General features: G+C 39.9%; 2 protein-coding genes across 2 annotated transcripts; one reads left to right on the top strand and one right to left on the bottom strand.

Moving 5' to 3' along the window:
* The first annotated feature begins 2,985 nt into the window (after positions 1–2,985).
* LOC135498626 (ribosomal L1 domain-containing protein 1-like) lies at positions 2,986–6,984 on the top strand. The gene is made up of 7 exons (XM_064788997.1): positions 2,986–3,090; positions 3,542–3,681; positions 3,955–4,099; positions 4,431–4,579; positions 4,814–4,915; positions 5,372–5,538; positions 6,043–6,984. Exons 1-7 carry the CDS (start codon positions 3,019–3,021, stop codon positions 6,351–6,353), a joined length of 1,086 nt encoding a protein of 361 aa, XP_064645067.1. The 5' UTR covers positions 2,986–3,018; the 3' UTR covers positions 6,354–6,984.
* A 2,583-nt stretch (positions 6,985–9,567) lies between these two features.
* Positions 9,568–14,110, bottom strand: LOC135498622 (ankyrin repeat domain-containing protein 40-like). Its single transcript, XM_064788982.1, has 4 exons — positions 13,921–14,110; positions 12,663–12,811; positions 12,160–12,351; positions 9,568–11,743 (listed from the first exon to the last, which is right to left on the bottom strand). The coding sequence occupies exons 1-4, from the start codon at positions 14,058–14,060 to the stop codon at positions 11,421–11,423; spliced, it is 804 nt and encodes a 267-aa protein (XP_064645052.1). The 5' UTR covers positions 14,061–14,110; the 3' UTR covers positions 9,568–11,420.
* Positions 14,111–14,392: the final 282 nt, after the last annotated feature.

Below are 14,392 nucleotides of genomic sequence, written 5' to 3'. Positions count from 1 at the left end.
TTACATAGACTGTAAATACTTGATCTGCTTGGGTTAGCACTGAAGTATGAGTAGGGCAAGTTCTGACAGGCTGGCGCTATTGTTAGTGTAATGTGGCAGATTCCTGCAGAGAGGGCAGTAGTAGAATGCATCAGGAAATGTGCGCAGTTATTCTGCCAACTTTTCTATACATTTTCAGGTATGTTCACAAGTGCCCCCTACACTTGAACTCATGCAAATGCAGAAGTGCTGGCCCAGCATGTACTTGCCCTACTCTTACATTGTACACACTTACTGGTACTGTGTCAACATGTTTAAGCCGTTGAGGGGTGTCTGTTACACATAAAGCAATTACAGGTAATATAGGCCTTTTTGTACAGGCAGCCCTCAATCCGCTTAAACACATCGACACAGTATGTTCAGGCAGGGAGCCTGATTGATAGGCCATAGATAAATGTATACAGTATATTCCCGAATAAGACGATGTACAGTATGTGTGCAATGTTGTCTAAAAATATGTGATATAGGCATGTCTATTTTCAATGGGTTCCTTGTGTGGTAGCCTTGACTAGTCTGGGGTAAGGTAAAATGGTACAATGAAAATCCCAGATACAACTTGATTGATAGCCTTGACTAGTCTCAGTTTTGGTAAAGTGGTACAATGATAAACCCAGGTGCAACTTGTGTGGTAGCCTTCGCTCGCCTGAGGCAAGGTAGAGTTGTACTGTAATAAACCCAAGTACAAATATACCCCCTTCAGAAACAGCTAGCAGTACACATCAATGCACACAGCGGCTATAATTGTACCATCTTACCATATCATATAAGCTCCATCAAACACAATTTAAAGTGAAAGTTAAAACAGTTTCACTCTCCTTGAGAATTCTCAGAATGTACATTTTAGGTCGGAACAAAAGTTTGATGTTCATGTACAATGTTCATTTGTATTATTGTGTGTCATGTGTTGGCTTTCCCCAGTCATAAGCTGTCCATTTTAACTCTTATTGAGAATTGGGACTTCCAAGCCCATGTATTTGTAGCCTTAGGAACCAAAATACATGTACACTAGAATACCTATCATAATATATTTGTATGTAAATTATTACATGTATATCGTCTGGTAAAAAAGGAAGGTGCAATGTCTCACATAACATCCCATTAAAAAAATTTATTCATGAACTGGCTGTGCTTGTTTATTGTTTGTTGTGGTAAATGTCATCGCTTGATTAGTTTCGGGGGGGGGGGGGGGGGGCAGCACAATCCATTGCAGTGTCTTTCAAAGTAAAAAATAGGCCTACACAGACACAAGGCTTGATATTGGTGAGAAAAAAGTGTGTGAAATAAAAATTTACATGTACATTTATTGTGATTTTGAATCTAGATGTGTAGCACATTTCAGAGAAAGTCAATTCTCATTTCATGGTATTTGTTCAACAGGAAAGCCCATATTATCAGTTTGGTGATAATGAGTAAAGCATGAGATGAGAATTCAGAGACTAAGTGTTTTGGATTCATGTGGTGAATTTCTTATATACATGTACCTGGTATATAAGTTTTCAGAAATTTTCTCCCTAGGCTTAGAAATTGTCTTCACCCAGTAGGCCTTCTGGTGCTTTCAGCCTAGTGTAGGCACATACATGCCAGTGACTAACTCGACTATTGTCTTTAATAGTATAAAGCTTTTTGGCAATTGTTCATATTTTTGTTTATGCGATGGTTTGTGGTTAATCATAGATGATGGTATTTTCTGTAATAAATCCAACGCTTCATCAGAAATAAGCCTTTTGTCTTTTATCAATGGACTTCTCGTGCACATAGGAACTGGTGATATGCATAAATTCTATATACTATACTTGCTATTTACATCAATGGTACAGAAAAATGTTAGGCCATACGGCTCTACAGATTACTTTTTGGGTGGATCCCATCAGGGAACTAATTTTGAGACAAGACCACTAATGAATATTCATAGGTTGGAGGGTCGAGGCCTATCAATTAGACGAGTGCATGTTTTTTACTCTCAAGTACATATTTGGAGAGGTATTGAAAAAATATTTGCTGTGGCAAGTCTACAGATATAAAGAAATTATTTGATGAAAAAATTAATTTCGAATTTTGCTAATTGGGTAATGGGGGGCGTGTTTTGAGTTTTTTCTGCCAGTTGGCTGAAAACAGTGGAAATATCAAAGTCTGTCTAATTTGTCGATTATAAAAAAATTTCCGTGGTCAATCACCAATTTCCATCGCACCAGTTACTCGCAAGACTAACCCGTATATCATATCCGAATTTCAGTTTCACTACTTGACGCATTCTTTGATGCGTCGCGGTCAAACATTGACAATTTAACTGCTAAAAGGCTTAAAAAATCAATTGTGGTCTTGTCTCTTTTACAATGAAATATAGGCCCTGTGATCCAGCACTGGCGTCACCTCATAGTGCATGTGGACGGATTATATTGTCATCGGGGGGAACTTATTTTACATGTAGACCAGGGGTCGCATCATCCCACACATATAAGGACAGAGTCACATAGCTTGCCAAGAGGATCATTTTGCATCATTGCTATGAAGAGGACATTCCAGCTTTTGTCATTTATGCCGAGCTGAGGACCATCTCCAAATCACATCACTCTGTCCGAGGACAATCGTCAGGGGTCGCATCATCCCACACATATAAGGACAGAGTCACATAGCTTGCCAAGAGGATCATTTTGCATCATTGCTATGAAGAGGACATTCCAGCTTTTGTCATTTATGCCGAGCTGAGGACCATCTCCAAATCACATCACTCTGTCCGAGGATAGATCGTATTGAAGACATTTTCACAACCTGATTGAAGACAAGTATTACCATCATTAGAAGCAGTTTGCAATTTAACGATTTAAGCCCAATTACCAGATGTGATAGTGGTGGAGGTGCGCAGTGCAGATTGAGTGAAAAGACGAAAACTGCAAAGTTCTTTTTTGGGACAAACTGTAGCCAAAGGTACTGCAGCGCCATCTGCCCGAAACAAATATAAACAAAAGCACGTGTTCCAAGATGGCAGCCTCCGTTGACGAAAAATCAAGCGGATCAGAATCGCAATTACACGATCCCATCAGCTTAGATAAGGTTGATCATTTTGTTCACGGGATTCCGGCAACATAAGAGATTGTTATTATTTGCTGTTGGTGTCATGTGTTGGCACTTATAACCCACAAAACGGGACGCCCATCCTGTTGATTGCACATGTTATGCACCACGATGTACGCGCATGCACAGTACATCACTACATGACATGTGTACATACAGTATGTGATTGTGAACATTTGAACTCTTTGATTGATTGAATGTATTGTAAGTGGTATAGCATTAACAATACATATGACGTATTCCTTGTACATTGCGTCGGCGCCCAAGCAAACTTTGACAAAATTGTTGATGTATGTAATGTACGCCTGTGTAGGTCTGGGAATCCTGGTTGGTAGTGGTATCTGAATAGTCATGGGATTGCTGAATACAATTTATTATTTGATTCAAGCAATGCAAGGTTGACAACTATTTCGGCTTTTTTATGCTCCAGGTGAAAGAAGCTGCCTCAGCCCTTGTTGACTATGTAAAGAAGAAGGGAAGCAAAAACCTGTTGGGAGAAGCTGGTGTCAAGATAGGACTACAGTTAGAATTCAAGAAGGCACCCAAAGCTAAAAATAAGTGCATTAAAATGTAAGATGAATGAAAACATTAGTTTCGGGTAGAAATGACTATATACCAGCAAATTAGATGTTATGTTTTGAAGTTCAGATTAAGCCCTCAGGCAGGGAACAGAAAGCATTTTATGGAATTATTGATACTGACTCAAAACTTAATGTGAATCTTAAGGAGTGGTCGTACTTCATTCAGCTGTGCCACAAGTATTAATTCTTATATTGGAGATATAACCTTCTGGTTAATTGGGGGGTTTTTTTTGTACAAATATTCTGTGGCTTGGTTTTTCAGTCCTCTCCCACATGAACTTGCTACAGCCACCACTGATGTGTGTTTATTCGTCAAGGACGTTGACCCATCCAAGAGGGAGTATGATGACACTGTCAGGTTTTTCAAGAATCTCCTGGCTGAAAAGGGCGTCACGTGTGTCACGACTGTGAGTAGAGAAATGATTTAGTGGATTATCGAAGCGTAAAAAGTGGCTGACATCTCCATAGCTCTCATTCAAACTCAACCCTTTATGCATAACTTATAGCGTTGACTATTGACTAGCATTGACTAGCGTTGACACCATTGTGTTCCCAAAGAGCCCCAGATCTGAATACCGAGGTAAAATAAGAAACTGAATTTGGTATTTAAAACAAGTCAAGGGAGCAGGTTTTCGCAAAGAGCCATATTGGGGGGTCACGGAACTCAAAACCGCATAATGTTTGGAGTTGAGGGTTTCATTTCTCTGGGGTGAATTAATATCTTTGTATCACTTTCAGATCATACCAGTCAAGTCGTTGAAAACTGAATACAAACAGTTTGAAGCTAAAAGACACCTATCGAATATGTACGACGTCTATCTGGCAGATGCAAGGGTTGCTGGCATTATGCCAAAGATGTTGGGAAAGCACTTCTATGGACGTAGAAAGTGAGTCTTTAAAAAATAGTTGCCTGATGTAACCTGATTAATCCATGTGGCAGAGGGGTCTGCACAACCTACTCGATGAAATATGAGTAATTCTTTATGAGGCCAGGGTCTTCTGGATTTCCATTAGAAATTTGTTTTGCTGTTGCTGAAATCACTTATTTACCTCCCTACTCACCCTTAAGGTCTTTGCAGTAGTATGTTATCAATTTTTATTTACAAAAAATTTTTTTCCAGACACCCAATCCAAGTAGACTTGTTGTCTGGGAATCTCTCAAAGGAAATAGATAATGTGATCAACAACACAAGATTGCATCTCACTGGACGAGGCACTTCGTGGTTTGTATCCCCCCCATTCAGTTTACCTCATTTGTCAGGAGACCTCATTATGAAAGGCAGCACATTTCAGTCCCATTGGTGACCTAACTAGAGAGGTTCTACTGTGTCTCAAGTAGTGACCATTGGTTACGACTCATATCTCAGTTATTTTCCTGTCCCAAGGCATGCTACCAGAGAACTTAAATGCTCGAATGTGCACCAGTAAAGTTCAAGTATCACGAAACCACAGATTTATGGAGACATGAGAAATTTGTTGCTGCAGTCAAATGGATATTTCATGACTCTCGTCTCCAGAAGAAGGGGTTAAAGTCCAGCTAGAAGGAAATTCGATATGTAAAAATGAACTGAGGATGTTTGCAGCTGTGGCCAAGTCCTGTAACTTCAAAATCTGGTGTGACATAACTGACAGTCATCACCTGACTGTGTCCATTTCACATATTCTTATTTCCATTTCAGCCAAGCTCATGTTGCTCACCTGGATATGACCGTCGACCAGATTGCAGATAACGCATTTGCTGCTGCCAATTGTTTGGCCGAGAAGATTCCTGGTGGCCCCGATAATGTTCAGTCGTTCTACCTTACTAGCCACGGTGTTCCTTCTTTACCACTGTTCTTGTCAACTGGTAAGACATGCCGCAAAACATCCACCTCCTGTTGTATTTGCATATCTTATTTGCAGTCTTTATGATCATTGGGAAAATCATTCAGTATCAAAAACACATTCCTCTATATAAGTATAATCTTGATCACTGGCTATTGAAGAGAATATAGTATACTGGCACATTCAGACACTTGTTTGGAAAGTGAACAGTAATCAAAGATATTTTCTTGTAAAAACCATTCCACAGGTAACTACACAACCCATAACCACTTGTCATGTCTTCATGAGGTACCCTATTTTGGTTCTTAGCATGTCCCAGGCTCGTGATCTGGACATTGTGGGTTCAATTGCTCCATCCTTGTTCAGACCAACATCAGTTACCAGCTGGTGGTAGTGCCTCTTTGGGTATTGTTTCCTTAAGCTGAGCCCAGCAGAAAATTTTACATCAAGATTGTGAGAAGACTGGTTTGAAAAAAAACTTGTCGAGACCTGCCTATTTATCTTTCCTTTGTTATTACTCATGCAGCCCCTGGAGACAAGGTTGTTTTACCCATACGCAAGAAGGTGGTGATTGAAGACGAGCCAGAGGACGTGACGACTGTGGTAGGTGCAAAGGTCATGGTCACTAGACGATACGACGTCGTCCTTGTCCCAAACGGGCAAAACGCAGAAGATATCAAGAAACGAATGGAAAGGAAACCAAACAGGAAACGAAAACACATCAAAGTCACTATTGAGCCCGTGCCTGTTTATAAGAAAGTGAAGAAGACTGAGATGAGCAAATCCAAGCTGACTATCGTAAAACAACCGAAGAAATCGAAAAAATCGTCCACTTGATGACATTGTCATGTTGTTGTAGTGGATGGCATTCTTTAAGTACCGTTTGGCTGTCCTCTTTGTATGGAGCTGTGTGTGTAATGGCTTGGTTGTTGGTAATGTAACATTATTTAACCGTTTCCCTCAAAGTTTTCATATGGAGCACTCCAAGGGAATGAAAGCACTTGTATGTAGGGAGTATTACTAGTGATATGACTTTTGTATTGGAGATACTATCACCTCATTATTTTGTGTTTCTTGTGCCATGTGAGACTACCAAAATTATGAATATCATCTCCGGATATTTCGGCCACATGGTTATGTCCTTTAGGATAAACAAGTTAACATTTTATTGCTACTGGTGTATAACCGATAAGAAAACGTGTCCGAGTGGTATATAAATACCCGGCAAACAGAGAATGTAATCAGTGGACTCTTCTCCTTGGGTTTATAGCCCAGTACCATAGACCGTAGTACTTATACCTTTACCGGTATATGGTGAAACAAACCTGGTTACAAAATATCGTATTGTAAAAACATGTAATATAATGCATCATTAAATGTCCTGTTGCTTGCAGTTTTTGCCTCCAATCAACACGGTTTTGTTGATTTCATGTTATGGCTGAATAAATATGTTGCAATGACAAACTTATCTCTTGGTTGTGTCTTTTTAAATACAGGAATTTATTCGACAGAAGTATGATGTAACCAAAAACTTGTTCTTTTAGTGAGTTTTTGATGAAACGTACTTCTGACAATAAATGTGCAAAAAGCAGTGACAATGGTATGTTAACCTGTGTGTATTCTGGTTCTGAAAAACCATTAAATCGACTTGAGTGAAGTCAGGTTGTGATATCAACTAGTCGCCCTGAAAGGAAGCATCCAGGATTGTTTGTGGAGGATGGGTCTATTGAGAGGTGACATCAACCTTTGAACGCTCGGACAACCTGTTTGTCCACGTGTGACAGAAGGAAATGAAAGATGGTACTGGAGCAAATCCAAGTGGTCATTTTCGACTACCTCCCTTAATACCTTTGCGCCTTTTTGTCCCCAGGTATCCTACTCTCAGGAAATAACAGTGCTTGAAATGTGCACCATGTATGACAAGTATGTATCACTTATCATTCTGTGAAAATTTCGTGCCTTTGACTCCAGAAGAAAGGGTCCTAACCCATTGTGAAAGAAATTCCGTATGTAAAAATGTACAGAGGAGTTTCGCTTGACAGAATTTAAAAACGTTGAAAGCCGGTGCGACGTAGCTGGCAGACACCACCTGTAACAAAGCCATCCTTGGTGGTTCTTGAATGATTCAGTCACTTGGTGCTAAATCAAATTGGAAAGAGATTTCTTTGCATCACAACTGAGTAGACGTTCATATAGATGATGTTTCTACATGTATGTCCTTGGTTTGACACTCTTGGTCAGGTCACATCTGAGGTGTTCAGGTAAAGAGCAAGCCCATCCTTGGTACTTGAAAAGATTCATTCACTTGGTACTAAATCAAATGGGAAAGAGATTTCTTTGCATCACAACTGAGTAGACGTTCATATAGATGATGTTTCTACATGTATGTCCTTGGTTTGACACTCTTGGTCAGGTCACATCTGAGGTGTTCGGGTAAAGAGGAAGCCCATCCTTGGTACTTGAATAGATTCATTCACTTGGTACTAAATCAAATCGAAAAGAGATTTCTTTGCATCACAACTGAGTAGATGTTCATATAGATGATGTGTCCACATGTATGTCCTTGGTTTGACACTCTTGGTCACATCTGAGGTGTTCGGGTAAAGAGCAAGCCCATCCTTGGTACTTGAATAGATTCATTCACTTGGTACTAAATCAAATCGAAAAGAGATTTCTTTGCATCACAACTGAGTAGATGCTGATATAGATGATGTTTCTACATGTATGTCCTTGGTTTGACACTCTTGGTCACATCTGAGGTGTTCGGGTAAAGAGCAAGCCCATCCTTGGTACATGAATAGATTCATTCAGTTGGCAAATCCAACATGGAAAGAGAATGGGTGATATGAATAAAGACTAGCAAATGCTTTTATCTAAAACTCCATGTACGTTTACACTTGGACTTTCTGTACACAATTGAAGTAGAAGCATTTGCTAGTCTTTATTCATATCACTGACCGTCTGTAGACACAGCTGATTGCACTTTCATGATGTTTTGATGTCATTGGTCTGACGCTCCTGGTCTCATCTGAGTAAAGTTGGTTATCCCCTGTAAGGAATGGGACTTGTTCACAAAGACCATACAGACAAGAGCTGTACTGCAGAGAGGGCATCACACAACTCGGTTGTTACAAGGGAGAACTACATGTACATGATTGATGAGAAAGAGCGTAGGTGATTGCCGGGGAGGCACATAGATGGACTAGGTTGTGTAAACCGCCTCATGGGAACCCAGCAACTACATGTAAGCTGTATGTGGGATCAAGAGATACCTAGGTGGGGTGATCATTCAGCTGTAATAAGAAACAGCCACACCTCCATGTTGTCAGATCCTGGACATCAAATCGTCCTCTATTTGTAACTTAGTTGTGCTTTATCATTGAAGGATGCCCAGGCAACCTCATCTTGAATAGGGCATGACATTGTTTAAGACCATTGTTGTATCCTGCTGTGTCATGTAGGAACTCAATGGTCCTTTTGACCTGGTGTATTTTCACATTGTGACAGGGATAGCTAGTTCAAAAATCCAAAGAGCCTCATCTGTTATTGTTTATGTGACGTGACAGCATAATGGTCATCACTGAAGCACCTCGGCTCAATGGGAGAGAATCGGACTCCAGGTTCGAGGCTCCACCATGTCAAGTCACTGTAACCTGGTAGCTGGCTTGAAATGGATGTATGAACCTCAACAGAATGGTTTCTGGATATAGATGTAGTGCTTTGAAGCGGTATTCCAAGTGATGAAGTACTGTATGACAACTCATATTCATTTATTCATTATCATGGACAAGAGGGGGAGCAACATCGACTTTGTTTATTGGAAAAACAAAGGATGGATTATTGACTGAAGTGAAGTACACATCTGGTCCAGAACACCAGAATTTATCTGGCTAAACATTGATGAAAGAAAAGTGAGCAAAAGAGGCTTTTTCAGATTACCAGTATCGTCATACTCCTGTATGTGATGTCCAAGATTAAAAGAGTATTACTGAACAGCATCATCTGTTATGTAGTACGCTCAAGCAATTAAAAAATAAGACTAAGATATAGATATTTCAGCGCCAGACATTTATTAAAGCCCAGAAAAAGGGTTCAAATAAAGATCAGAAGAGGGTTCTAAAATAACATCACATTGCTTGATACCATGTTGTGATGAGAGATGACATTTTTTCATCTGGGGGGTGGGAGTCAGCCATTCCCTGCACAAATTTCATCATTTTCGAACTTCTTGCATCATCTAAAACAAAGTGTTGATGCCAAACAAACTTTTTTCTAGAGTGAGATGACATTTTTTTATTTCTCACAGCATTAAGCAATTCTGAGTTGACCTCTCAAATTACCTTGACTCAGGGTCAATGAATTGATATGTTCAGAAGTTTCTAAATCAAACTTCACACAAATGTTCGTCAACATAATTTAAAAGTGTCAACCAGAGTATTTTCTCTGCCTTTCATACAAACACATTCATTATCAAAACTAACGCACAAAGCATAGCACCAAATATACTGGAAGTGGAAAGCTGATTGTTCATCAAATATAAGTCAAATTTTCTATTTCTCATTTTGGCACCATGAAATAAGGACTCTTCCAAAAAGCACTTCATGAAAGATAAGAATATCTCCACATGAGATTTGCAACCAACTCAAGGTGTCCTGACTTCTTTTGTGTCTTATCTTTCATTTACTCTTGTTCAAATGACAGAACAGAACCTTTGTCTTCAAGATAAAATGAGATTCGATGATATAGTCAGAGGGCGCCCCATTATTTTCCAACGAAAGACCCCTATCGCAACTTATCAGCAAATACCAGTACTTGTAAATGTTACCTTTCTAACACTGGAAGATGTCGATATGTAGTACCTGTAGTGACTTAAACTTAAGCAGTCTTCAACAAAAAACCTATGTAAATCGCTGCATCTATCAAATAACATAAAATATTACCCAGAAATCAAAACGTATGCAATGTAAAACTAAAAGCTCATGCAAAATTCTTGATATTATTCACAGTACCAGTATATGGTTTGTGCCGAGACCAGGTAGCACCATACAACATTAGCATTACGACAGGTGACAGTCTATAGGAAAAGATACCAGGCTACAACTACAAGCCTCATTACAACACCATTTCGTTTCAAACAAATCCAGGCATACATATATATTGCACAACTAGGATGAAGTACCCATTGGTAAAGGCTCACGACTTTCACCGCCAAAGAACTCCAGGCTTCAGAATCTTCAGGCAGTTGCCTGAATTTAGGCTGTTTGGTCTGTATCTGCTCAATGGGTTACTCCTTAAGGACTTGTACATGTAATTTCAGGCAAAAAGGGAGTTTCATGCTTTTCAGTCACATAGCAATCTCATGCCTTGACTTGATATCATGTGGACACCAACAGTGAACATAAATGGAAGGTAGTGTAGATCAAATGTGAGCAGGTTTTCTTTGAGTTCGTGTACCCCTCTAATGCCACACTTGGGGATGACAAGTGCTGTTGTTGATGAAGGATATCCAGTAGTCAAATTGAAGGGAAATTACCATTTTTGGACGAAACTCGGTGCCGAAGTGTTTGTGTCCTCAAGACAGATGTTTCCATCAAGGAGGATCCTGTCATAAGCCAACACAGAAGTGAGGTGATGTCATGGTGAACACTGTTTCCAATGATTTGTGTGGATTCATATCATAGTACTCACAAACCCTGTATAAGACCAAGGCTTAGAGAGATTTATTAAATTGTAGAGACAACACGACTTGACAGACAACACGTATCAACATATAGGCAGCGAACAAGTGGACAGATTGGACAAAGGTTCACTACACTTAGGCCAACATGGATCATGCTTCAGCAGTCACATACATTGCAGTTTAATTTTCAATCCACAGTATCAAGCAACTACATGAATCGGTGATTAGTAAACTATAGTTTTAACGTCTTTGGTGGGAGCTACTGGATTTGTTGGTGATGGCCCGTATGTTCTAGAACTTGCACTGATTGCTTTAGTCGTTAGGACTAGCTCAAGCTCCTGAAAGTCTTTTAGTCGTTTAACGTCCTTGTCTTTCCGCACGATTGTATCGGGCAGTTTCCGTATCTTGTGCACAATCTGCCTGTCGACCTCCAACTCTTGACACATAACAGAGACCAGGTTGTCAAAGGTCAGATTGCTGTGGTCCAGTTCTATTTCAATAAAATCGGTGTCTGCTGCATGTGCGACACGGACCTTTAGGACCAATTCTGAAATTAAACCATGATTATCCATTATTACAGTAGCTGAAATTTTGAAGAACTATCCAATATCTGGTATACTTTAAGAAACCATAATGAGCTTTTGGTGTCCAGATCTCTTCATTTAGAGCAGAGTCAAGGGACAGTATTGCGCAGTCCCAGGTTTTGGTTACATTGTATTTGATAAAGAAGGCACTTCATGGAGGCAAGAAGGGCACTGCCATCATGCCTTCCATTCTGCCTTTGCACCCTTGAAATTTCCTCCTTACCATGCTTACCAGCGGCAACTCTCCCTTCGTGACTTCTATTTAAAGTATGCCGTTTTTCATAAATGGCGAAGTTGCCTTTTTTCCAAATTGCTGTATCCTCTAAAATGACACAAATTTTGAACTTGGACCCAGAAATTGCCTTAAAATGTTTGTTACCTTCTTCCTCTCGATAGCCATTCAAGTGTCTATAGCGATTCACGTCCGGCCTACGATGGCTCGATGCAGCAGATAGGTCTCCATCCATTGTAAAGTCTGATCTATCATCGGAGATATATGGAAACTTTGGATGGCTCAGATAATGTGGCGTGATTGAAAGATTGTCTTTCTTAGCAGGTGTTGACGAATCACCTAGAAAATTTAACATTAAGGTATTGAAATGCATTTTCTTCAATTAAAGGAAAAGGTAAAGCAAGCCCACTTCATGTTCTTTTCATAGAATGAGGTGAACAATTAAAACCTTGTGTTGTGTGTCCAAAAAATATCACAACAATGTGGATTTTTTGCATTTCCACGGGAGGGAGGGAAACAAATCAAGTCGCCTCCACTTTACCCTCCTTCCAGGCTCTCCTGGACTCCAGCATGAAGTGGATGTCTAACAACTGTCTCTCATCATTCCACACTAGGAAAATATCTGAAGAAACGTTCTTCAAAGTACCAACCTCCAAGCATTTCTCGGATATCCTTGTTGTCAGTGAGTTCGAAGGGCAGGTCTCCTTTAGAAGTTGGAAGGTTGGCGGTCGCTCCAGCAGCCAGAAGAAGTTTTACAATGGAAGAATGGCCACGTTTACAGGCCCAGTGCAATGCAGTCCTGGAAATTATAACATTGCAATAATAACATGAATACTAAGTAATATGGACATTCTATGGTCCCGTAATTCAATCCAATTTCATTGTTTTATTTTAGCAGAACAACCACATCCTCTGACAATTTTCACAGTGCTCTCAACAAGTAAGTTCCTCAGGTTGCAGATGCAGTTATGAAAATATGTAGGGCTGCAATAAATCGACATGAAACACAACATAAAACATATAAATTACATACAACAAGACACAATCACTCTCACACTCGCTGTCTCAGGCAATTTTTCATCATGCAATTACAGGGTGCATTTCAAAAATACCCCATAGGCCTTCAAATCAACACCACAAGAAGTCGAAACAAAATTCCAGATTTTGTGACCAAGCCATAACCAAGGTATGCTTATTCATGTCATGTCATGTCATCATGGTCATGCAAACATAAACCAGTTTTCATAAAGACTAATGGCTTCTGACGATCATCTCCTCCACTGGTGCAACTATTGTAGGCCTATTTGACTGTGACATTAACCCTTATTACTGTCATAGATCATCACATTAGGTTAGCTCACAGCCTTGGACGCGTCACAGTGGCAATTAGACTTCCAAAGACATGATGTCCTGAAGCTGTATTAGGCCAACCTGTATTTTACTAAGACAGCAACGTTGAGGCGAGGAAATGAAATTACTCGAGTGGTCAACGCCATGGCTCATGACGATTGACGTCATGAACAGCGTGTGGGTGGTGGGGCTGGCTGGGTGCGGACATCATGATGTGTGTCACTGACTAAGGGAGCATCCATTAAGTACGTACACGAAAACACCAATTTTTAGACTATATAACCCCCCCTCCCCTGTACAGTTTTTCATAGACCCCTCCCCCTGAGTGCGTATGTACTTAATGGATGCTCCCTAATGTCAAGTTGCTCGATCAACCCATAACTGCATGCTGCATTCTACACAGAGAAATTGTCTATTATAAGCCAAGCAATACAGCAATTACAGTGGTGTTCACTAGATACCTCCATATATGCACTGACCCTTCTGCCTAAAATTGCTAAAAAATGTGTTTCATTTCTTTGACACACCCTGTAAAAAATGATGAGATTCCAAACCCACCATCCATTCATACTATTTTGGGAGTCAATTTGGACCCCCTTCTGCAGCAAATTTCGCACCCTGTCGCGATCACCGTCACACGCAGCTTCTCTGAAATCTTCCTCTAGCATTTTTTGGGGATGAAGTGGCGTTTCCATCATGAAAATTTGACTTTTGTAACAACAAAATTTAGAAAATTAAGACGGTGACAGTGCTGCTACCTATTTGTAGACGGTTACATTAATGAATTATTCATTGCTTAGATTTTTTAATAAAGTATGTAGTCAGTTATTATATCCCAATATATAAGTAACTATATCTGAGTTTTGTTTGATAATTATTTATGAATAATAGAAATAGACGAAGTGGTGCATTATGCGATCGTCGCGAATTGCTAGCTTTTCGCCCCCAGTCGTTTCGCTCCCTTGGACTTTAATAGTACATGTAGTACAACATGTACAGTGTAGCACAAGCAGTTGCCAGAATCGTTTGG

Source organism: Lineus longissimus, chromosome 1 (genome assembly GCF_910592395.1).
Source record: "Lineus longissimus chromosome 1, tnLinLong1.2, whole genome shotgun sequence".
Classification (NCBI taxonomy): domain Eukaryota; kingdom Metazoa; phylum Nemertea; class Pilidiophora; order Heteronemertea; family Lineidae; genus Lineus; species Lineus longissimus.
The sequence above is the reverse complement of the archived record's forward strand: the minus strand, read 5'-3'. Positions and strand labels throughout refer to the sequence as shown.

Excerpts from the sequence above, each read along its gene's own strand:
- LOC135498622 (XM_064788982.1), bottom strand. The coding sequence starts at position 14,060 with ATGATGGAAACGCCACTTCATCCCCAAAAAATGCTAGAGGAAGATTTC. Across the intron at positions 12,812-13,920 it reads CAAAATAGTATGAATGGATG|GACTGCATTGCACTGGGCCT; the intron begins GTGGGTTTGGAA and ends TATAATTTCCAG. Across the intron at positions 12,352-12,662 it reads TATCCGAGAAATGCTTGGAG|GTGATTCGTCAACACCTGCT; the intron begins GTTGGTACTTTG and ends TAAATTTTCTAG.
- LOC135498626 (XM_064788997.1), top strand. The coding sequence starts at position 3,019 with ATGGCAGCCTCCGTTGACGAAAAATCAAGCGGATCAGAATCGCAATTA. Across the intron at positions 3,682-3,954 it reads AAAAATAAGTGCATTAAAAT|TCCTCTCCCACATGAACTTG; the intron begins GTAAGATGAATG and ends TTGGTTTTTCAG. Across the intron at positions 5,539-6,042 it reads ACCACTGTTCTTGTCAACTG|CCCCTGGAGACAAGGTTGTT; the intron begins GTAAGACATGCC and ends TTACTCATGCAG.